Source organism: Bufo bufo, chromosome 9 (genome assembly GCF_905171765.1).
Source record: "Bufo bufo chromosome 9, aBufBuf1.1, whole genome shotgun sequence".
NCBI lineage: Eukaryota > Metazoa > Chordata > Amphibia > Anura > Bufonidae > Bufo > Bufo bufo.
In genome coordinates, this window is record NC_053397.1 from 68,899,757 (window position 1) to 68,925,301 (window position 25,545).

Sequence of the window (25,545 nt, forward strand, 5' to 3'; positions counted from 1 at the left end):
TACATATACAAACGGAAAATGCAAATGTGATCGCACACTACATCCAGCACTCTGCCCTCCATGCTGGATGAGACATTGGTTTATATTTTGGCCAAAGCATAGTAAGCCACTCACCGCGTCAAGGCTGTCTCATGAGTGGTCCCTAACTCTTGTTCCTACCTGTTCATGGGCCATGACAGCCACATAAAATCCAGGGAATGCAGGTCAGCATGCAAGCCAAGTACACTTTGCTTGTAACCCCGTCCGGTGCCATTACAGCTTTCATCGGATCCAGGGATGCAAGTACCAACATGCATGCTGAACCTACCATATACTTCTCCTGGAGCCAGATGGCTAATGGTAGGTTCTATACAAGCAGACTCAGTTTTATACTGACTTTAAAACCAGCCTCAAGGACAGATTAACTGGTCAGGTGTGCAATGACTCCAAGGAGATCGCCACGCCTCCAATATATACTACAAAGAAAAAAATAAGGGGTTGGGTCAGCACAACCTGCTGCAGGTGCACATCACTATGGCGAAATACATATACAAACGGAAAATGCAAATGTGATCGCACACTACATCCAGCACTCTGCCCTCCATGCTGGATGAGACATTGGTTTATATTTTGGCCAAAGCATAGTAAGCCACTCACCGCGTCAAGGCTGTCTCATGAGTGGTCCCTAACTCTTGTTCCTACCTGTTCATGGGCCATGACAGCCACATAAAATCCAGGGAATGCAGGTCAGCATGCAAGCCAAGTACACTTTGCTTGTAACCCCGTCCGGTGCCATTACAGCTTTCATCGGATCCAGGGATGCAAGTACCAACATGCATGCTGAACCTACCATATACTTCTCCTGGAGCCAGATGGCTAATGGTAGGTTCTATACAAGCAGACTCAGTTTTATACTGACTTTAAAACCAGCCTCAAGGACAGATTAACTGGTCAGGTGTGCAATGACTCCAAGGAGATCGCCACGCCTCCAATATATACTACAAAGAAAAAAATAAGGGGTTGGGTCAGCACAACCTGCTGCAGGTGCACATCACTATGGCGAAATACATATACAAACGGAAAATGCAAATGTGATCGCACACTACATCCAGCACTCTGCCCTCCATGCTGGATGAGACATTGGTTTATATTTTGGCCAAAGCATAGTAAGCCACTCACCGCGTCAAGGCTGTCTCATGAGTGGTCCCTAACTCTGCATTCCCTGGATTTTATGTGGCTGTCATGGCCCATGAACAGGTAGGAACAAGAGTTAGGGACCACTCATGAGACAGCCTTGACGCGGTGAGTGGCTTACTATGCTTTGGCCAAAATATAAACCAATGTCTCATCCAGCATGGAGGGCAGAGTGCTGGATGTAGTGTGCGATCACATTTGCATTTTCCGTTTGTATATGTATTTCGCCATAGTGATGTGCACCTGCAGCAGGTTGTGCTGACCCAACCCCTTATTTTTTTCTTTACAGGTAAGGACTTACCTGTGCATCGCCGGTGTAACGTTACATTACCCTATTTCGTGAGATTTCCCTACCTCGTAACTTCCGGTCGCACCGGAAATGACGTGAGGAGGCCGGAGTTGTGCCGACGTGCGCATGCGCAAAACAACTGTTTAGGGAAATCTCACAGCGGAGTTCAGCTGGACACCGGGACACTGCGCATGCGCCAGACAGCCTCACCAGCCTTAGGATAGGGAAAAGTTACGGCCAGTGCACAAGCGCGGCTAACTACAGAACATCCATCCGATCTCCGCGCCTGCGCAGTGTGGGGGTAGGGAGATCTGATGGCCATTTTTTTCTGTTAAATAAATATATATATCCAATGGGGGTTGTCTGCCTGCGCAGTGTGGGGGGTAGGGAGATCTGATGGCCATCACTGCTCATTCACTTTGCTGGTGCTGTAAAAAGCTGCACATTTTCTGCACACAGGACTCCACCAGAGAAGATCCGCTGCGTATCCGCTACATGTGAACATACCCTCATTAATTTCACTACAGACATGAAAACCACATAACATGAGTGACAGAGGAAATGGTAAGATATCTTCTAGTAGCTGCTCTTTCCCAGACGCCTGTCTGTGTGACGCACTGGTAGAACAGGACCGGTCACACCGCTCCCCACACACTGATCACCGGGAACCTCTGACGCGCTGACCACGCCCCTATAATCCGTAACCCCGCCCCATGACGCGTTTCCTTTCTGTGCATCATACCGTGCCACGAGGCATAGTGGGAGGCGAAAGACGAGCGCCACCCTCTCCATTGGAGGAAACAGCGGTGACGTCATTACACGTCAGCCAATTAAAGAACCTCTTTCCGACACTGCCCTTCGGTGCCCCTTAAGATGGCTGCGTCACGTCAGCGCACGCTGCTATGGAGACAGGTCTAGCCAGCTGTTTATGGGCGGGGCCAGGGCAGTATCGTATATAAAGAGGTCGCAGGGCGTGAGGGGTGTGTATGTGTGCATAGGATCCGGGGTGGAAGGTGAGTGTGGGGTAATGTACACGTCCTGCATGTCACCGCTGTCATTTACCCGAGGTAGTATATATAAGGGAAGTGGTGCATATTGTGAGGAGTAGTGTGGGTCGGTGGCCATGTGGGGGCGCATACTTATAGCATGGGACATGGTTAGTCTTACTTGTTAGGGGCTTCTTGCCGGGCCAGTGACATGGGGGTGGTATGGGTAATCCCGGGGTCAGGGAGAGACTTCTAAAGGGAAGAAGGAGAATGTAAGGGACCAGTAGCTATGTTAGTGTAGGCTTACTTCTGATGAGTGAAGAGCTTAAAGGGGTTGTGCATGTTCTGGGGTCTTCTGGGCAGACCCTGCCCAACCCCCCCAAATGTTGCTTGACCTACGGAGGGAAGCATATTGGTCCCTGCTGCCATTGATTAGCTCCAGTCCTGCATGTCACCATCAGGTTACGTGGCTGCAGCAGTGACATGTCCCCCAAATGTCACATGACTAAGAGACCTGACTTGTTGGAGACCTGTCACTGCTGCGGCCAGGTAGGTCATGTGAAACGGGATGTTGTGGGGACCATAGCAAGAACCCAGTGGGGGGAGCAGGTAAGTATTATTACCTCTGCGGGTCCTGCCACTTGAGGGTGGGGCTGATGGAAAGGCCCCCTGAAAGTGAACAACCTCTAAATCGCCCCCAACAAGTTACCCCCCCCCCCCCCCCCCTGTCCACATCACTACAATCTCCTAGATCGGGGTTCAGTAACCTTTGGCACTCCAGCTGTTGGGAAACTACATTTCCCAGCATGCACCATTCATTTCTATGAGCAGATAAGAGCAAGTATGCATGCTGGGAGTTGTAGTTTCACAACAGCTGGCGTGTCGGAGGTTGCCTAGCCCTGCCATAGATGATGAATGGACTGGAAGTGGCCTTATGTGACCTGCTGCTGGATTTGGAAGGGGACCCCTGTTTTTGGGATGGTGGGTGTCCCAGCGGTTAGACCCCACCAAATCAGCTGGTTATCCCCCCATGGATAGGACATCCCCCCCTATAAAGAGGTACTCTACATATCCACTGTATAGGTGAGTACTACTAGAGCAGCAGGGGTCCATCCCAAGACCACCTGCAGAATATGGGCTGTAGTCCATGGCTGCAGCAGCCTGTATTCCGTGGTTCTACTCCAAGCATTGACTAAAACCAAGATCCTCCTTTCCGGAGCCTGCATGTATGTTTGAGTAGTTGTGTGTATTGTACTGGTCTTAGGCGTGTCGCATTAACCCTTTGAAACCTCTCTATAGAAATTGGATCTTCATCATGGATGTAGAAAGTCTTCGTCAGTCCCTGGCTGAGGCTGGTCAGAGCCATGTGCTGCAGTTTTGGGATGAACTGTCTGAAACCCAACGCTCTCATTTACTGGAGGAATTGCAGGGTTTGAGCTTCCAGGAGCTCAATGGATTCTTTCGCAGAGCCATGGACGCCTTTTCTGTAACTTCTACGCAAGAAAAAGTGGACGCCAGGATGGAGGCAGTGCCAAGAGACGTCCTCGGCAGCGTCACACGGGACCGTGGGCATCTCGGTGACTGGGAAGCTGAAGGTAACCGCTTGGCATCAGTCCTTCTGTGGACATTGGTGTCATTTGATCTGAAGGCATCTGTCACTTATCTGGGCCACTTACCGCCCCGAATCCAGTTCTACCACCTCTAGAGATGCAGTCATGACTTTAAGACCAGTGCTTCCTGCACTTGTAGTTCTGCACCAGCTGGAAACCCACAACTCCCAGCATATTCTGACAGCCGCTGCTCGGTCAGATGTAGACGTGACCGCAGATCTGCGGTTTGGCTGACAGGCGTGACTTGTAGTTTTACATACACTTTTATGATCTGTTTTCTTTTGTCTTTATTTTCAGGTTTTACTCATATTGCACAGGGCAGAGTAGCCGTTCTGCTTCTAGCTGGTGGGCAGGGGACCCGATTGGGGGTGACGTACCCAAAGGGTATGTATGATGTGGGCCTGCCCTCTCACAAAAGCCTTTTCCAGATCCAGGCTGAACGTATCTTGAAGTTACAGAGGCTGGCAAAGGAGAAGCATGGGAAGGACTGTATCATTCCATGGTGGGTAATACGTCGGCTTGTGGTGGTGGGTGGAAGGCACAGTGGACGGCTGAATACCAGTCATGTAGTCAATATGCCTGGCTAGAAACCATGAAATCTACGTCCTGTGTCTAAGGTCTCATGCACCTGACCATATTTTCGGGCAGCGTCCGATATCCATTCATTTCTATGGGGCCACAAAAACATGAGTGGCACATGATGTCATCTGTGTGGCCGCTCCGCAAATCTAGCGGACAATAGGCATTTCTACAAAGTTTATCCAGCAGGCACGCGGCCGGTATCTGTATCATGCGGTTTGCAGAGTACATACGGTCGGGTGCATGTAGCATGACGCTTGTGTCTTCAGTGTGGGTATCATCTGTAAAGAGAGAACTAGAATACTTTTTATTTTTTTTTTTATTTTTTTTTTTTTACACTCAGGTAGAACTTCCCAGTAGCTGGTAATCTACTTGAATTTTACAGGTACATCATGACCAGCGGTCGCACTATGGAATCCACTATGGAGTTCTTTCAGAAACATCGCTATTTTGGGCTGAATGAAGAAAACATTGTACTTTTTCAGCAAGGGATGTTGCCAGCTATGAGTTTGGATGGGAAGATCCTTATGGAGGAAAAGGGCAAGCTTGCCATGGCTCCAGGTTGGCTTATGGTTCAGTTTGATGTGCACAGTAAGGTGTTGGGTCTCCTCTATAGAATCCTTCTTTGGCTACACGAGGACAATAAGTCGCACAACAAATTGCGACTAGGGATGAGCGAATCAACTTCGGATAAAACATCCGAAGTCGAATCGCATAAAACTTAGTTTGAATACTGAACCGAGCAAGCGCTCCGTACAGTATTAGAATGTATTGGCTCCGATAAGCGAAAGTTATTACTTCGCAAAGTCTCGAGACTTCGCATAATAACTTCAGAAATTGATTTATACTGTAAAAAAACAATTTCCCGGACTCTGGTTCAGTTCCATGTGGTACCTTGGAACCGAACCTGAGTTCGGGAAATGTTTTTTTTTTTTTTTTTTTTTACAGTAGAACGCATGATAAATTCTGAAATTGATTTCTACTGTAAAAAAACATTTCCCGAACTCTGGTTCGGTTCCAAGGTACTACATGGAACTGAACCAGAGTCCGGGAAATAGTATAAATCAATTTCAGAAGTTATTATGCGAAGTCTTGAGACTTTGCGAAGTAATAACTTTGGCTCATCGGAGCCAATACATTCTAATACTGTACGGAGCGCTTTCTCTGTTCAGTATTCAAACAAAGTTTTATGCGATTCGACTTCGGATGTTTCATAGGAAGTTGATTCACTCATCCTTAATTCATCCCTAATTGCGACCTATGTCGGACTACTGCTACATGACTTTTGTAATGATTGTCAATGGTGTTGCACTACGACATGCTGTGACAGTCGCACAGAAATCCAACTTGGATGGATTTTTTGCGACTGACGTGTAGCAGTGTGACACCATTTACTATCATTATTTTTTCAAAAATTGCCTGACTTTTCTGTGACAAGAAGTCGCACGACACGTGTCCCATGTAGCACTAGCCTTTGTTAGAGGTCCTTGATTATAAGCTGATCACAGGCCCGAGTGCTCAGATCCTTGCTGGTGGTGAGCACGTTTACAGGTACATTAACTTTTTTTTTGTAAAGCTATTGTTGAAATGAGTAACCATGGGGGCTGTCATGTAATTATGGTGTCTGGTTTTACTGTCAGTGGTAATACCATTCGAATTGCTAGATTGATGGTGGTAATTATGAGTTAAGACAATGTTATAGAACCTGTTTGAGTGCCTGGAGGCTCCATATATGTAGTTCACGAAGGTTTTTCTGTTTATGGTGAATAAAATTGGTAAATGGGGTTTTCTGAGACTTATACTGACGGCCTATCCTCAGGATAGGTAATCAGTATCTGATTGCTGGGTGTCTGACACCCGGGACCCCCTCCAATCAACAGTTCTAGAAGGCAGTGGCGCTTGCAGTAGCTCTGTGGCCTTCTCGGAGCTTAGCCCAGACCAGTGATGGCTAACCTTTGGCACTCCAGCTGTGGTGAAGCTACGACTCCCAGCATGCTCTATTCATTTCTATGGAGTTCTGAGAACAACCAAGCAAGTGTGCATCTTGGGAGTTGTAGTTTTACCACAGCTGGAGTGCCGGAGGTTAGCCATCACGGGTCTAGGCTGTTGACCACTCACATGGCCTAGGCGCTGCTCAGCCCCATTGATGAGCCTCAATACCAGGCACAGCCACTATACAGTGCTCTGCTTGGGGAGCTGAGAGGTCATCTGTGCCTTCTCAACTTCTCAAACTGCTGAACGGCGGGAGTCCCAGGTGTCAGACCAAAACCTACTAGATACTGATTACCTTTCCCTATTCCAAGCGTGCATGTATATGGGGAAGGGGGGGTTCAGGAGGAATAGTTGTTGGTCAGATAAGCCAGGCTACCTTTAAGAGTGTTCATCACTTCAGAAAGCTGCTGACATGTCATAGCTTTGTCAGGTGCTTAATTCGCCTGTGTGTGGGATATTGCCTCCTTCACCAACATTGCTAAAATGAAGGGGCATGTGGCTTGACTGGGTTCTGTGCCCTTTCCATCCTGATTGTCCCTGCTCTTCTCTCCTGAGAGCATCGTCAGGGGTGTAAGAAATCCCAAAAAGCACCAGTACACAGGAGACATACCAGCTCCTTTAGAGTATGAGATACTTTTTGTAGCTGCTGTGATACCACTTTAACCCCTTAAGGACCCTTGCCGTACATGTACGTCATAGCTGGATGTGACTTAAGGACCAGGGACGTACATGTACGGCAGGCTGATCGGGCGGGTGCAGGAGCTGCGCCCGCCCGATCAGCGGCACAGACCCAGCAGTCACTAACAGCCGGGTCCCTGCTGCATACACCGGCATTGGTGAAGACACAGATGCCGGCGTATTAACCCCTTGTATGCCACGGTGAAAGCTGACTACGGCATGCAGAGGGTTTGTGGAGGGTACGGGTGCCCTCTGCATCTCAATCGGGTCCCTGTGCTGCAGTGGTGGGGACCTGATGGCAGAGAAGGCAAGCCCGACACTTCCATAGGCATCGGGGTTTGCCTCCTATGGAAGCCTGTGAGATCTAGCCCTTAGGCTGTCAGCATAAAAGCTTTGCAGAGCGGATCAGACACCAGAAGTTAAAGTCCCATAGTAGGACAAAAATAAAGTGTTTTTCATAATAAAATTCCCAAAATAAAACGCATAAAATTGTGAAAAAAAATTAAGAAAAAGACATATTGGGTCTTGCTGCGTTATAACGACCGGCTCTATAAAAATAACACATGATCTACCCCCTCACCTGAACGCTGTAGAAAAAAATAAAATAAAAACTGCTAAGGCTTCGTTCACATCACCATTCTGGCTTTCCGTTCTCCTGCTCCGTCTAGGAGCAGGAGAACGGAAAGGACGGAAAAGGCACATAACTGACGTCAAACGGAGCCTAAGGACCCCATAGACTATAATGGGGTCTGTTATGTTTCCGCTCAGAAGATGATTTTTAAGCGGAGACAAAAGTTGTGCATGCAGGAAAAAATCCTCTTCTGAGCGGAAACCTAACGGACCCCATTATAATCTATGGGGTCCTAAGGGCTCCGTTTGACTCAGTTTGGCGTCAGTTATGTGCCTTTTCCGTCCTTTCCTTTCTCCTGCTCCTAAACGGAGAAGGAGAATGGAAAGGCTGAACGGTGATGTGAACGTAGCCTTAGCAGTTTTTTTTTTTTTTTTTTTTGTCACCTTACATCACAAACCAACACCAAGCGATCAAAAAGTCAAATGCACCCTAAAATAGTACCAAACACATCTCATCCTGCAAAAAATGAGCCCCTACATAAAATCAGGCAAGAAAAAAACTATGGATCTCAGAATAGAAACGCTAAAAGCATTTTTGAAAAAAATATATTTTATGTAAAACTGAAACAAACAACCCAAAATATTTGGTATTGTTGCGTCCATAACAACCTGCTCGCTTAAAAATGGCACATGATCTAACCTGTCAGATGAACATTGTAAAAAATAAAAACTGTGCCAAAACAGCAATTTTATTTGTTACCTTGCCTCACAAAGTGTAATATAGAGCAACCAAAAATCACATGTACCACCTTATCCCGTAGTTTCCAAAATGGGGTCACTTTTTTGGAGTTTCTACTCTAGGGGTGCATCAGGGGGTCTTAAAATGTGACACGGCAGCTTAAAATTATCCCAGTTGAAATTTGCCTTCCAAAAACCATATGGAGCTCCTTTCCTTGTGTCTGTACAGTAGACACCACATGTGGGGTGTTTCTGTAAACTACAGAATCGGGGTAATATTGAGTTTTGTTTGGCTGTTAACCCTTGCTTTGTTAGTGGAAAAAATGGATTAAAATGGAAAATCTACCAAAAAAGTGAAATTCTGAAATTTAAGGGTTAACCAAGCTTGTAAAATCAGTTTTGAATACCCTGAGGGGTGTAGTTTCTAAAATGGGGCCATTTATGGGTGGTTTCTATTATGTAAGCCTCACAAAGTGACTTCATACCTGAACTGGTCCTTTTAAAAAGTGGGTTTTGGAAATTTTTCCGAAAAATTTCAAGATTTGCTTCTAAGCCTTCTAACGTCCCCCAAAAAATCATTTACAAAATGATCCAAACATGAAGTAGACATATGGGGAATGTAAAGTAATAACTATTTTAGGAGGTATCACTGTTTTAAAAGCGGAGAAATTGAAATTTCAAAAATTGCTAATTTTTCCAAATATTTTTTTCCTTTAAATATTTTGACTCAAACTTTCTACTGTCATGAAGTACAATATGTGATAAAACAATCTCAGAATGGCTTGGATAAGTAAGTGTTAAAGTTTTCACCACATGGTGACACGTATAAGATTTTATAAAAATGGCCTGGGTAGAAAGGTGAAAGAATGGTAGGGTCCTGAAGGGGATAAGGCCCTAGTCACAGCACATTTTTGGTTGACTGCAAATTTTGGCTAAAAATGAAACGTAAAAAAAATCCATTTGAAGCCCACGTAGCCATACATAGACGGTGACCTTAAAGCGCGCTCTCTTGTTTGCAGATGGTAATGGAGGACTGTACAGAGCTTTGGGTGCACACGGAGTGCTCAAAGATATGGAGAAACGAGGCATAGACTACATACATGTCTATTGTGTAGACAACATCTTGGTGAAGGTGGCGGATCCAGTGTTCATTGGCTTCTGTGCGGCTAAGGAAGCGGACTGTGGAGCCAAGGTAAATCTGGTCACCCTTCAATTGCATGGCAATACAGTTTGTGTAAATCACAAGATATCTATCGGCATTGTGTACATGTAATGGGTAAATGTAGTGCAAGCAAACACATAGCTTCTGCCTTTATGACTTTACATATAGCCTTAACCACCTCCGGACCGCCTAACGCAGATTCGCGTTCCGGAGGTGGCAGCCCTGTGCAGAGTCCCGCATATATGCGTCATCTCGCGCAAGCCGAGATTTCCTGTGTACGCACGCTTACAGGCGCGTGCGCGCTCACAGGCGCGCAAGGAATGAGAATGGATCTCCAGCCTGCCAGCGGCGATCGTTCGCTGGCAGGCTGGAGATGTTTTTTTTTAACCCCTAACAGGTATATTAGACGCTGTTTTGATAACAGCGTCTAATATACCTGCTACCTGGTCCTCTGGTGGTCCCCTTTGTTTGGATCGACCACCAGAGGACACAGGTAGCTCAGTAATATGTTGCACCAAGCACCACTACACTACCCCCCCCCCCCCCCCCCCCCCCCCCGGTCACTTATTAACCCCTTATTCACCCTTGATCACCCCATATAGACTCCCTGATCACCCCCCTGTCATTGATAACCCCCTGTAAAGCTTCATTCAGATGTCCGCATGATTTTTACGGATCCACTGATAGATGGATCGGATCCGCGAAACACATACAGGCGTCTCCCTGGAGCCTTCCAGGGGGGTGATCACCCCATATAGACTCCCTGATCACCCCCCTGTCATTGATCAACCCCCTGTCATTGATCACCCCCCCCCCTGTCAGGCTCCATTCAGACATTTTTTTGGCCCAAGTTAGCGGAATTATTTTTTTTTTTTCTTACAAAGTCTCATATTCCACTAACTTGTGTCAAAAAATAAAATCTCACATGAACTCACCATACCCCTCACGGAATCCAAATGCGTAATATTTTTTAGACATTTATATTCCAGACTTCTTCTCACGCTTTAGGGCCCCTAGAATGCCAGGGCAGTATAAATACCCCACATGTGACCCCATTTCGGAAAGAAGACACACCAAGGTATTCCGTGAGGGGCATATTGAGTCCATGAAAGATTGAAATTTTTGTCCCAAGTTAGCGGAAAGGGAGACTTTGTGAGAAAAAAATAAAAAATATCAATTTCCGCTAACTTGTGCCAAAAAAAAAAAAAAATTCTATGAACTCGCCATGCCCCTCATTGAATACCTTGGGGTGTCTTCTTTTCAAAATGGGGTCACATGTGGGGTATTTATACTGCCCTGGCATTCTAGGGGCCCCAAAGCGTGAGAAGAAGTCTGGTATCCAAATGTCTAAAAATGCCCTCCTAAAAGGAATTTGGGCACCTTTGCGCATCTAGGCTGCAAAAAAGTGTCACACATTTGGTATCGCCGTACTCAGGAGAAGTTGGGGAATGTGTTTTGGGGTGTCATTTTACATATACCCATGCTGGGTGAGAGAAATATCTTGGCAAAAGACAACTTTTACCATTTTTTTAATACAAAGTTGTCTTTTGCCAAGATATTTCTCTCACCCAACATGGGTATATGTAAAATGACACCCCAAAACACATTCCCCAACTTCTCCTGAATACGGAGATACCAGATGTGACACTTTTTTGCAGCCTAGGTGGGCAAAGGGGCCCACATTCCAACGAGCACCTTTCGGTTTTCACTGGCCATTTTTTACAGAATTTGATTTCGAACTCCTTACCACACATTTGGGCCCCTAGAATGCCAGGGCAGTATAACTACCCCACAAGTGACCCCATTTTGGAAAGAAGAGACCCCAAGGTATTCGCTGATGGGCATAGTGAGTTCATAGAAGTTTTTTTATTTTTTGTCACAAGTTAGTGGAATATGAGACTTTGTAAGAAAAAATAAATAAAAAATAAATCATCATTTTCCGCTAACTTGTGACAAAAAATAAAAAATTCTATGAACTCACTATGCCCATCAGCGAATACCTTAGGGTGTCTACTTTCCGAAATGGGGTCATTTGTGGGGTGTTTGTACTGTCTGGGCATTGTAGAACCTCAGGAAACATGACAGGTGCTCAGAAAGTCAGAGCTGCTTCAAAAAGCGGAAATTCACATTTTTGTACCATAGTTTGTAAACGCTTAACTTTTTTACCCAAACCATTTTTATTTTATTTTTTTACCCAAACATTTTTTTTTATCAAAGACATGTAGAACAATAAATTTAGAGCAAAATTTATATATGGATCTTGTTTTTTTTGCAAAATTTTACAACAAAGTGAAAAATGTCATTTTTTTGCAAAAAAATCGTAAAATTTCGATTAATAACAAAAAAAAGTAAAAATGTCAGCAGCAATGAAATACCACCAAATGAAAGCTCTATTAGTGAGAAGAAAAGGAGGTAAAATTCATTTGGGTGGTAAGTTGCATGACCGAGCAATAAACGGTGAAAGTAGTGTAGGTCAGAAGTGTAAAAAGTGGCCTGGTCTTTCAGGGTGTTTAAGCCATGGGGGCTGAGGTGGTTAAAGGGGCAGGGCCGGCCTTAGGTGTCCAGGCGCCCTGTGCGAGCTAACCTTGTGGCGCCCCCCCCCCCCCCCCCCCAAAAAAAACCACTGCTTGTTGCTGGCATCATGGCATAGGCTGGCTGACTATCCAACCAAGTAGTTACCAGCCCACACACCCCAAAGGCCGGTGTAATGTCATACTTCCCTACTTCGTGAGATTTCCCTACCCTCGTCACTTCCGGTCGCACCGGACATGACGTGAGGAGGTGTGCAGCGCCGCGCAGGCGCACAACGTCAGGTTAGGGAAGATTCACAGCAGAGTGCGCATGCGCCAGGAGTCTCGCCGGCGGTTAGGGTAGGGAAAAACTATGGGCCAGTGCGCAGGCGCGGTGATCGGATGGATGTTCTCAGCTGGACACCGGCCGACACTGCGCATGCACCGGGAGCCTCACCAGCGGTTAGGGAAGAGAGAAATTACGTACGGGCCAGTGCTTTTTCCCTAACCTAACCACTGGTGAGGCTCCCAGCGCATGCGCAGTGTCGGCCGGTGTCCAGCTGAGAACATCCATCCGATCACCGCACCTGTGCACTGGCCCATAATTTTTTCCTACCCTAACCCCCGGCGAGGCTCCCAGCGCATGCGCACTCTGCTGTGAAATTTCCCTAACCCATCGTTGTGCGCAGTGCGCCCCCCCCCCCAATATAATAAACATTGGTGGCACAGTGCGCCCCCCCCAACACCCCAGTATAATAAACATTGGCGCAGTGCGCCCCCCAATATAACAAACATGAGCGCAGTGCGCCCCCCCAACACCCCAGTATAATAAACATTGGTGACGCAGTGCGCCCCCCCCAACACCCCAGTATAATAAACATTGGTGGCGCAGTGCGCCCCCCCCAACACCCCAGTATAATAAACATTGGTGGCGCAGTGCGCCCCCCCCCCCCCAACACCCCAGTATAATAAACATTGGTGGCGCAGTGCGCCCCCCCAACACCCCAGTATAATAAACATTTGCGCAGTGCGCCCCCCCTCAATATAATAAACATTGGTGGCGCAGTGCGCCCCCCCTCAATATAATAAACATTGGTGGCGCAGTGGGCAGTGCCAATGAGGGTTAAAAAATAAAAAAATAATTAACTCACCTCCTCCAATTGATCGTCTTCTGTTCTTTCTTTATGACCTGTCAAAGGACCTGTGGTGACATCACTGTGCTCATCACATGATACATCACATGATCCATCACCATGGTAATGGGTCATGTGATGAGCTCAGTGATGTCACCACAGGTCCTGAAGAAAGACCGGCAGCTACGCGATCAACTGGAGGAGGTGAGTTAATTTTTTTTTATTTTTTAACCCTCATTGGCACTTCCCACTGAGCCACCAATGTTTCTTATACTGGGGGGGGGGCCGCACTGTGCCACCAACGTTTCTTATACTGGGGGGAGGGGGGCGCACTGAGCCACCAATTATGTTTTTTATACTGGGGTGTTTGGGGGGCGCACTGTGCCACCAACGTTTCTTATACAAATACAGGAGGCGGGTGCCGGAATCAAATAGCCGGCACCCGACCTCTGACAGGGAGCTGCGATCAGCGGCAGTTAACCCCTCAGGTACCGCACCTGAAGGGTTAACTCAACTGCAGCTGATCGCAGCTCCGTCACAGAGGTCGGGTGCCGGCTATTTGATTCCGGCACCCGCCTCCTGTATTTGTATTTCAGGTCAGTTATCTTCATTGGGGGTGCAGTGGCCAGAGCCCCTCCCCTCCTCCTCCTGTCTCTTCTTATTGGCGGGGGCAGCAGGCAGGTCAGACAGGGGAGGGGGAGATGGAGGGGGCGCCCCGAGGGAGAACACAAGTGCAGCCTCGCCTGCTGCCGCATATTACATTGCAAGCTGTCGGCCGCCCAGCGCCCCTGTTACTATGGCGCCCTGTGTGGCCGCACAGCCCGCACACCCCAAAGGCCGGCCCTGTAAAGGGGTATTCCTATCTCAGACAATGGGGGCATATTACTAGGCCCCCATTGTCTGATAGGTTTAGGTCCCACCTCTAAAGTCGTGGACAGTGCACTGCACATGCATGGCTGCCCTCCATTCATTTCTATGGGGCTGATGGAAATAGCCGAGCCAGCGCAGATGTGGGACCTGCATCTATCAGACAGTCCTAGCAATATGGGATGGGACAACCCCTTTAAAGTTCCAGTGCTCCTTTCCATTATCTCCAGCCACACTGTAAACTGCTATTCTAGTGTCTAATGATTTTTTTATTTTATTTTTTCCCCCCTCCAGGTTGTGGAGAAGATGAATCCCACTGAACCAGTCGGCGTGGTCTGCCGTGTGGACAGTGTGTACCAGGTGGTGGAGTACAGTGAGATCACCCTGGCGACTGCTCAAAAAAGAAGTGCGGATGGAAGACTTATGTATAATGCAGGCAACATTGCCAACCACTTCTTCACCAGAAGGTTCCTGCAGCAAGTGGTGGAGTAAGTAGCCTGGAAGATGCGAGTGCCGTGGGGGGCTCTGAAGAGTCTTGTCCTAATATGTTCAGTGTTTTACAGGGTGCATGAACCTCAGCTGCAGCACCATGTCGCTGTGAAGAAAATCCCTCATGTGGACGCTCGGGGTTTGCTTATTCACCCTGAAAAACCCAATGGGATAAAGATGGAAAAGTTTGTGTTTGACATTTTCCAGTTTGCAAAGTAAGTATATCGAAAGGGGCCAGCCCATCTGGCACATTGGTGGCATATCTCTCTAGAAAAGGGACCACAAAGTAAACGACCAAGCAAGCCTGACCCCCCCCCCTCCCCTCCCCTTATAGATGTGCACTGGCTCAGTTAATAGAGAGGAGGCCGCACTTGCGTGATGTGCTCTCCATTCATTTCTATGGGAGTTCCAGGAATAGCCTCACTGTTTTTAGAACCCTCATAGAAATAAATAGAGAGCGCAGTGCTGTGTGCTCTTCACTTTGGGGGGCCTTGTTCTAGAAATGGGTGCAGGTCCCAGAAACCCACATCTATCAATGTGCAAGATGGGCTAACCCCTTTAAAATGTCCACACTTGCTTGTCGTGTGGTCAGGATGGCCATTCCGGTCTGACCTTGACATTCCTCGCTCGTTTCTGTGCTCACAGGAAGTTTGTGGTGTTTGAGGTGCTTCGGGAGGAAGAGTTCTCTCCTCTGAAGAATGCAGACAGCCAAAATGGGAAGGACAATCCTAGTACTGCACGCCATGCACTTATGTCTTTACATCACTGCTGGGTTCTCAATGCAGGAGGACACTTTGTGGATGAGAATTGCACCCGAATCCCAGCTATTCCCCTGTAAGTATTGGCTGAATATAGAAGGTTCACATTGATGATGAGTGGAATACAATATCTGCCTTTATGCTTGTAAATGATGTGCTATTGGTTCTAGGTTGGCTTAACCCCTTCGTATTACCATATAACTTTAAAGCGTAAATCCAGCCTGCTTTATAAACGGTCCTTAAGTGCATGTGGTGACTGTGGGCAACAATTTTTGATATTACTGTTTTCATGCATGAAACCAGTGACCACATGTCTTTAGCTCAGCTGACAGCTGTTACTCAGCTCAGTATGCAGGTGTTCTCCTGCCGACAGCTGTTACTCGGCTCAGTATGCATGTGTTCTCCTGCCGACAGCTGTTACTCGGCTCAGTATGCATGTGTTCTCCTACTGACAGCTGTTACTCAGCTCAGTATGCATGTGTTCTCCTACCGACAGCTGTTACTCGGCTCAGTATGCATGTGTTCTCCACTAGGAGAGAGGAATAAGCCACTGCCAGACCCCATTAGCTGCAGCTTATCTCCAGTGGGAACAAAGGATTGCACACGTTGTAAATCAACATGCCCGATCTTTATTTTCTTCTGGGTCCAACATGCAGTATAATCATTGATCACCTGTTTGAAGAGACTGTGGCGCTCTGGTGATCGCTGCGGCCTCTTTGCACAGTACTGTCCACTGTATAGCATCTGCGCTTACTATTGCGGCTCCGACCCATTCACTAGGCCACGTGACCGATGAATTTCACGTCGCTGGTTTAAGAAGAAGCCGCAATGCTTACCAGAGCACCATGGCTTTAACAAACATGTGATTTGCAGGGGTGCCGAGAGTCTGACTTAGACAATATTAATCTCGTGAAAAACCCCTTTAAGTATTACAGTCCAGTCTGAGTGAAGACTGCTTCAAAAGGAATGTCTCCCCGCTTTTGGACTGTTATCTACAGTAATACATGAGTAGTACTACAGATAAGGAGTTCAGACCACTATTTTCTTACCCCTCATACCCTGCTGTCAGTGCTCAGAGCTATGCCAATCCATGGACAGGACTGCTGTTCATGCACATGAGTCCTCTCCATTATGTTAGAACAGCACAACAGTCGGGACTGTATTTCACTGCAGCTTTGAGCACTGACAACTTGGGAAGCGGGGACAGTAGGAAAATAGGAATGGTGATCTGGACTCCTTATCTGCAGTACTGCACAAGGCTAAGGCCTTATTCACACGTCCGTTGTTTCTTTCCTGATCTGTTCCGTTTTTTTCGGAACAGATCTGGACCAGATCTGGACCCATTCATTTTCAATGGGTCCTGAAAAAAAATCAGACATTGAGCTGTCCGTTTTTTTTCAGGACCCATTGAAAATGAATGGGTCCAGATCTGTTCCGCAAAAAACGGAACAGATCAGGAAAGAAACAACGGACGTGGCGGTGTGAATAAGGCCTTACTGTAGACAATGGCCCAATCGGGATGACGGATTCCCTTATAAGTGTGTTGACCATTTTGGACAGTCTCTTCCTGCGAGTTAGGTTGGCAAAAAATGTGATGCGGAGGAAATGTAAGATTTGTATGGTATGCATTGACATGCTGGGTCTTCAGAAGGAGGAGATCCTCTTTGTAATACCCCTTGCCAAAAGAGGAGAGATCCCATGCAGACGTTGCTATAAATTACATTATGTACTTTTTCTTTTTTACCTTCTGTGTAATTATTTTTAGTTTCAATCCCATGTTTTATTACATTTATCTTTAACACAGCCGTCCCAAACAAGAGACCGGAAGCGGGCATGGCCACACACAAAACAAGTAACTATGGTTGCATGGTGCAGGGTCTTCTACAAGAGCAACTAACAAGGGCTTCTGTACTTGGTGGAGGGAAGAAATAGCAAAAATCTAGAGATGTCCATAGTTTTCAAAAATTGGTCTTTATTAAAAATTTCCAGCAGTTGTAGTAGAGGGGTTAATTGAGTGTATGTGTCAGTTTGTGTTTACCGTGAGTCCAGCCATCCAGCAGGGCCGCCTGCTCAGTCTGTAGCCCTGTTCTTTGACAGCCCATAAATACTCATTACAGCTCAATTTTGTCACCCTGCTAGATTAGGCTTAAAGGGTTTGTCTCCTCTCAATGAGGGCATATCGCTAGGATATGACCCCATTGTCTTATAGGTGCAGGACCCACACCTTTGAGAACAAAGCCGCAATAGTGGTGGAAGGTGCACTGTGCATGCTCAGCCGCCCTACATTCATTTTCTATGGGGTTGCCGCCTCAAATGGCTGCGCTCGGGCCCATAGAGGTGAATGGGAGCAGTGGCCGGTCACGTGCGGTGCGTTCCCATTCACTTCTATGGAGAGATCACTTAGTGGTGGCCGGACCGGAGTCCTCCAGCCACCACTTTGCGCTGCTCCTTTCTTGATATAGGTGCGGGTCCCAGTGTCTATGAACTTTGTGAGATCCCAGATAAGGGATTCACATGAGCCATCAGATGACTGGATTCAGTGTAAACGCAGAAAATACTGCTCTAATGGCTTACACCATTATAATGGTAAAGTGTATGAGTTATTTTTTATTTTTTTTAATAAAGACCAATGGAAAAAATGTTTTGCTCAAAAGAAGTAGAATGCCCTAAAAATAAAAAATAAATTGCACCTGAATATATCATAGCCTTTAATTTCAATTTACCAGTGTAACCGTTTCTGCACCATGTGAGACTTGTCACACAGTTCATGTGGGGGCAGAAATATCACACACTGCTATGTTGACCTGATCATTGTATGAGAAGTTTCACAGTCTGATTGTTGTGAATAAATGAAAGCTCTTCAGTTTACAACCAGCGACGGGAAACCTGATCATGTCCACGGATCATTACATAGAGATTTGATCCTCTTAAAGGGCCATAAACACTAACAAAAAAGAGCAAACTAAAGCCACACTTAAGTATGACACTTGGATATGTCTTTATTGAAACATGCAGTAATGAGACATGGTGTATCAGAAAAGACGCTGTTATCCAAGAACCTGATCCATCACAATAAATAAACGCCACTGCCAGTCATAGTAAGTGGCACCCGTATACAACGGGACACTATACGATACCATCCAATATTGCATGTATCAAGGAAAAAACATAATTAGATAAGGTTACAGTAATCCCATCCCTAAGGCCTCGTGCACAGGAACGTATTTTGTTTCCACATCGTTCTGTATTTTTTGCGGATAGGATGTGGACCCATTCATTTCAATGGGTCCGTAAAAAATGCAGACAGCACACCGTGTGCTGTCTGTTCCGTAGCCCCGCAAAAGAAAATAGAACATGTCCTATTCTTGTCCGTTTTTATGAACAAGGATAGGCATTGTTACAATGGATCCGCAATTTGCGGACAGCAAAACGCATACGGTCGTGTGTATGTAGCATAATGCCAATGCATATGAATCCAAAGTAAGAAAATCAAAACCAAACTGGAAATGATACAGACCAGCATCCTGGACACAGCAACACCCTTTGGATTTACATGCATTCGTATTAGGGATGGGATTACTGTGTAACCTTATCTGAGGTATGGATTTACCTTGATTAGTGATGAGCGAAGTTGTGAAATTTGATTTGGCTGCTTTGCTAAATTTCAGACTCTATTTGTGACAAATTACTTGGTCACGAAGCGCATTTCTTTGTATGTAGTGGGAGCAATTATGGGGAATGGCTATCCCCCGTCATTGAACCGCTCAGATGCCCCATTCAACGCTGATCGCGGCATCTGATGCTACAATTGAGGCCTTTCAGGGGTTAATCAGGTTAAAAAAAAAAAAACGTACTTATCCATTTGCTTATGGAGAGGCCTCTAGCCATCTTGAGTGAAGACTGTGACATGATGACATCACGCTGGACGGGGCACCGTGACGTCAAGGTGGCCACAAGTGCCTCACCACAAGCGAATGGAGGGAAGTATAGTGTTTTTACTGCCATTTCAGGAAATTCATGGTGATTCAAATCTTTCCTGAAATTCGGATGGAAGTCAATTCATTTGACTTCGATTCGCTCAGCACTAACCTTGATGCATGCTATTTATCACGAATTTGTTGCGGATTTTCTGTTTGACGATCCCCTTGAAGTCTATGGAGAGAACATGCTTGGGGTTTTAAAATCCGCACAACAGGTACATTTCCACATCTAAAGAAAAGTAGTCTGCATGAGATTCTGTCAAACCTCCTTCACTTTGGTGCTGTATTGCGCTGTAGTTTTTCCACGTCTAATCCAGGCTGCGTGCAGCCACCCTCAGGAGTACAAAATGTATGGCGCCACACCTAGTGAGCAATAAAAGGGACTGTGGAGATGCTGGGAGTTGGTCTCATTTATCTGATAGTGTAGCCTAGGCGAAGCCATGAAAGTACCAGAAAAGCTCTGACCAGCCTTTACCTGTGCCGGTTACACATGATCAGGACCTGTATTGGACCTTTGGTTGTACACAGCAAGTTGATACTGGTGACACCAGCGTTTTCATTCAACCAATCAGAGGTCTGCTTTCATTTATTAAACTATTCTGGAAGAATGAAGGCTGCCCTGTGACTGGTTGCTATGGACAGCCTTCAGCCTTGTGAAACTTGACAACTTCTCATTACAAAGCCAAAAAACGGCATTAAATGCCACTTGTGGGTAGAGCCACCGCTGTTCTTGCTGCAGCCGGTTAATACGATGGTCTAGAACAGGCATGCTCAACCTGTGGCCCTCCAGCTGTTGCAAAACTACAACTTCCAGCATGCCCTAATAGCTTTAGGCTATCCAGGCATGCTGGGAGTTGTAGTTTTGCAACAGCTGGAGGGCCGCAGGTTGGGCATGCCTGGTCTAGAAGAACTCTGTTTACCAAGTAACGAGAGAAAACGAAATCTCACAGTGTCTACTAATCGCTCGGTGCATGTTCTTTCTCTCACCTGCTGTATCTTCTGGGGTTGGCCCAAGAACGACTGTCTCCACTGCCTTTTTCTGTTGCGTCAACTGCTTCATAACCGCTCTTGCTATTCCTTACATATATGTATACTCTTTTCTCTCTCCAGCATGAAGGATGTCTGTGACTTGCCAATTCAATGTGAAATCTCTCCACTTGTTTCCTACGCTGGAGAGGTAAGTGTCTTGCACTGCACCACCAGACTTGTGTTTATGGCTCTGGCATGCACAGGCTTCCCTAGGTCTACATGAACACTGCAGCCATTTGTATCGTGCATCAGTGTGTGCACTTTTTTTTTTTTTTTTTTGCCCATTTATCCCTTTTTAACAGCAGTTAAAGACTGCAATTGAAGAATTTCACTGGAAAAGCACCAGAACCTGATGCTCCCAGCGTTATCACCACGCTGTGTGCTGCCTCCAGTGAGTGAGCGTCCCTGCACTTGCAAATGGTTAAGGTGTTTTTTTTTAAAGTTTTTACACAGTACCCATTTTTAACCGACGTTAGAAGGCTGCACTCCTGCCTAAACAGCCATTAAAAGTGGACCCATCTATGTGGTTGTTGGTCTAGAATTTAGAGAATGTATACCATATGTGCTCTTATACTCATTTCCAGAAGCCCCCATGGGCTTGTTACTTGAAAATAATGTTCTGTAATGCTAATTATAGAATGTACTACTACCTCAGATTTATCTGTATGACCAGTTGTCGACCTTTTGTATTTCTTATGTTTATGTATACGTATTGGATATATTTATACATTACTCATTTATACGCTTTAATAAAATAATGATTGAACCGTAAACCCATTGGTTTCTACCTGTCCTACTTTTTTGACAGCCTCTATTTACTGGCTCTTATACAAACAGCCATGTGAATGGCCCCATAGACTTTAATTGATCCTAAAAAACAGCCATCTGATGTCCACTTATCACTGTTGTGTGAGTGAGCCCCAGTAGTACAGATTGGTGAGGGCCCCGCAGTCTACATCCTCTGGAGCTTGCATTTTATTTGCAGGTCGTCCTGCCGGGTAGAAGGCTTTCCCCATGCAGCATTTAAGGTTGCAGTGTCGCAATGCTAAATCACACCTAATGTAAGTGAATGTGGTTGCGTTGCGACATGCACATTAGTATGACTGCTAGATGGTGGTTGCCAAAAATCCAAACCTAGATTTCAACACCACTACATCATTAGTTGGGATTTAGCATTGTGACTTTGCAGTCTTAAAAGGTACCATGTAGCCCTAGCTGAAGGCAGTGTGATGTCTGACGGCTACTTTGCACACAGTTGTTCCATCTTGTTCTTTGATCCACCAGAATCTGCAGTTTTCTCCACATTCATTCAGCAGCTCTACTCCACTTACCATAAGTGCAAAGAGTTTTGCCCCAGACCAGTTCACTATAGTTGTGTATCTCTGCGCATGTTGCATATCCCATGGGGATTCTGTCCTTCCTTCTACGTACACTTCAAGCTGTTAGCTGTATAGGATTTGACATTAACACTTCACCCTTGTTCAATTTAGGGTCTGGAACTGTATGCCAAAGACCAGGAGCTCCACGCACCACTTATAATCGATGAGAACGGAGTCCAACAGCTGGTGAGGAATGGCGTGTGTCACTAGAAGCTGCCAGAAGCGGAGCCCCTTCCTGCATATGTAGTAATATTTCTGGTGGGGAGGGGGCGCCAGTAATTGAAGGGTACTTGAACATATGACTTCAGTGGGTCTTCCTGGCCCATCTCTACCAAGAACTGGACTTCAGACCTTTTAGCCTAGATTTTAACTGCCAAACACATGTCCCTATTTATAGCAGGCTCCATCATGAAGGTGAATATTAACTATTTTTTTTAAATTTGTATATAGTAATCTATTCTACATTCAAGAGTTATTTTAAAGTATTGCATTATCTTTTACTGTTTTTTTGTATTTAATTTTGGTTAAGGTTATTTCTTTGAAAAAAATAAAATAAATTTAAATAAACTGCAGCATCTGTTTATAAATTCAGTTCGAGCAGATAGCCTTTATCTGTTTTCCTTGATATTTAATTTTTTGGCATTAAACTGGTGTCTTATTCTGTATTTATAAATTATGTGAACATTAAGGGGTGAGGGGCTCGCTGAATGCAGGTGAGGAGGTAGACACTGCATTGTCTACTTGTGGATAACTGAAAGGGGAAGTGTTAAAATGTAACTTTTAATAGTACTTTAAAAAGTCATGTACAATAAGGGTAAAAGTGAGGGTATGTCACCCCTGGTAAGTGTAATCAGACGACCATATACTATAGGACAGGCATCGGCAACCTTCGGCACTCCAGCTGCTGTAAAACTACAACTCCCAGCATGCAAACAATGTCCACAACAAAGGTATGTAAGGTGAGGGCAGGCAAAGTACTGTCCTGACATTATAGGTAGCGGTCAGGCAAAAAGTATTCAGCCACAGAGTAGCCATATATGTATGACGTTACAGCTATTTTAATGAATCTGAAACAAATCAGTGCTCTCCCTTCAGCCCCCCTTTTTAGGTGTAGACTGCAATGAGTATATGCTGCTGGGCAGGGCTCTGCTACTGTAGTACAATCCACAATATCACCGAGGTACTATCTCAGCAAACTAATTTCCTATTGCCGATTCAACTCGTTTCTATGCCCAAGATTAAGCCAGGTGTTTCAAGAATTACATTAGGAAGCGTGCATATCATGAGAAACAATGGAGTACCACCACTGATGTGTGGTCACCTGCCGGTGCTAGGAAGGCCATGCGCAGCTGACTATATGGTGGGGTATATAAAGGTGACCCTCCCTCCTGCCCCAAATGATGTCAGTGCGGTGCACCAATGGGAAGTGTGGGTGTGTGCAAGACCACCCCACCCTCAGAGGACACTGCTGTGGTGTAGTGCAGGGACCAGCAACCTTTCGCACTTCGGCTGCTGTGACACTACAACTTCCAGCATGCACACCTATTCGGCTGTTCTTGTAATTCCCACAGAAGTGAAAGGAGGATTCCGGGAGTTGTAGTTTCAGAAAAGCTAGAGTGTCGGAGGTTGCTGATCCCTGGTCTAGTGGATTGACAGCTGGGGGAGGCGCTTTGGTAATATGGAAACCTGAGGTGGCTACAGGGGCCTCAGAGAAGCCAAAGGATCGAAAGTGCAATCGACCACGGTTACCATAGGTGGAGTGATTAGTCGCTGTATGACCTCCTACAGAGCTATATCTATTAAAAGGAGGAGGGAAGCATTGTCACTGCCAAACCACACATGTCCATAATACAGTCATGCTCAAGGGGACATTGAGTAATGGGCTAGTGATGTATCAATGTCAAAAAAACCGCACATTATAGCAAGGAAGAGGAAGCACCGCTTACTGTCCCAGGAAAGCAAATTAACACGTCAATGGAACAGTGTCCACATTAGATCATGGTTAAGGGGTGAACGGACACTGGCAGTCTGAATCCCACTAGACCATCAGTCCCTCCATTCCCAAAGGACCATTTAGTGAATAGTTGCATTCCTCTAAAATACTGTAGGAACATCTTTTCTTGGTGGCCTATGTTGTGCAATTGTTTTGGTATTCCTCCTGGAAATGTATGAATAAACTGACCAGGCAAATGGTAACACCTAGTTGTCAATTCCACCACTGAAAGCACCAACTGGTCAGGGTCCTTTTTTGACGGAACTGGAACCTCTGATCACAGACGTGGATGGCAAACGGTGCACGATCCACATTTTCAATGGCTCCATAGAAATGAATAGGTCCGCACCTGAAATGCTAAAATCGGCACGGACGCGTGCATGAAGCCTTAAACAAAGATCTGCCCAAATGTAAAAAGCCAGCCAAGATGCCATGCCACAGCAGCACTTTTATATTTTTTTATTTTTTTAAACTCCCAGTGTGTTCTGCTCTAAGGATGTCGGCCTTCTGGTATTGTGCCACGCCGTTTTGCAGTTCTGTGTTTGACCATGTACCCACACTACTATTAGGTTTATGAGAACCCTAAAGGATTGGCAATTTGCACAGTTTTTTTTTTCTCGTTTACAAGCATGGGATGGGAATGCTAGGTCAGCGTATAGCTGTAGGAACATCCTCTATAATTTTCCTGTTTAATTGTCAGACTTTTTTTTTTAAATCCTCTTTCCTTACAGAGCAGAGGTCAAGGCATTGGGTGGGAGTATTGCTTCCTGAATCTGGACAGCCGGTCACATTACAATCAGCAGGTGTCTGTTTTCATCCCTATTCATAGCAGGGGAGTTAATTTTGGAACCAATATGAATTGATTTGGTATGAAGCAGTTTATGTAGGCTCACTTCTTAGGGTGCCGCCACATGGTTCTGAACCGCACAGCAAACTTGAATTAGTCCTCATTCACACGACTGTGTGCCGGCCTTGCCCGTGCTGCAGACCTCAAATTGCGGTCCACAATGTACAGGCATGACCATGCACCGGCGATCCGTATCAAACGATCTGGACTGCACTACTTTTTTGCGCTGCGTAGGCACGGATAGAAAACCCACGGAAGCACTCAGTGTTTCCAAAGGCTTTCAATCCGTGCCTCCATTCAGCACGGCACCATATCTTCTGGATTGCGGAACCATTCAAGTGATACAGTGCGGACCGCAATACGGGTAAAGCAGGCACACGGTCGTGTGCATGAGCCCATACATTAATGTAAATCAAGTTTGCTATGCTTCCCCCCCCCCCCCCCCCCCCCCTTTGCTGGAAGAAAACTCTGCATAAACACATATGTTGCAAAAACCACATGCGCTTTTCTTGGGTTGTGGTCTGATCAGAGACCCCCCCCACTAATCACGAGAATGGGGGCCCTGCAGGGTGAGCATGCACGCTGACTATTCACTCGTTCTCTATCGGACTGCTGGAGTTAGTCCTTCACTGTCGCCGGCAGTCTCGTAGGAAATGAATGAGGCGGCAGCCTGCATGCTCAGTCTGGACCATTCTTTCAAAAGGAAACCCCTACTGTAAGTGGTGGGGGTCCTAGTAATCAGACCCCCTCTGACCACATGCTTTCTTATGGATGGAGGGGGAT

At 46.1% G+C, this 25,545-nt stretch overlaps 1 protein-coding gene across 4 annotated transcripts; it reads left to right on the top strand.

Moving 5' to 3' along the window:
- Positions 1–2,340: 2,340 nt before the first annotated feature.
- Positions 2,341–22,486, top strand: UAP1 (UDP-N-acetylglucosamine pyrophosphorylase 1). Of its 4 annotated transcripts, none has more exons than XM_040407354.1 (11): positions 2,341–2,475; positions 3,748–4,043; positions 4,356–4,560; positions 5,023–5,198; positions 9,635–9,807; positions 14,582–14,775; positions 14,851–14,991; positions 15,422–15,610; positions 17,339–17,386; positions 20,625–20,691; positions 22,034–22,486. In XM_040407354.1, the coding sequence occupies exons 2-11, from the start codon at positions 3,764–3,766 to the stop codon at positions 22,130–22,132; spliced, it is 1,572 nt and encodes a 523-aa protein (XP_040263288.1). In that variant the 5' UTR covers positions 2,341–2,475; positions 3,748–3,763; the 3' UTR covers positions 22,133–22,486. The 4 variants fall into 4 exon arrangements, with proteins under 4 accessions (XP_040263288.1, XP_040263289.1, XP_040263287.1 ...); XM_040407355.1 differs by lacking the exon at positions 2,341–2,475 and adding an exon at positions 2,842–3,057; XM_040407352.1 differs by lacking the exon at positions 2,341–2,475 and adding an exon at positions 3,313–3,531.
- Positions 22,487–25,545: the final 3,059 nt, after the last annotated feature.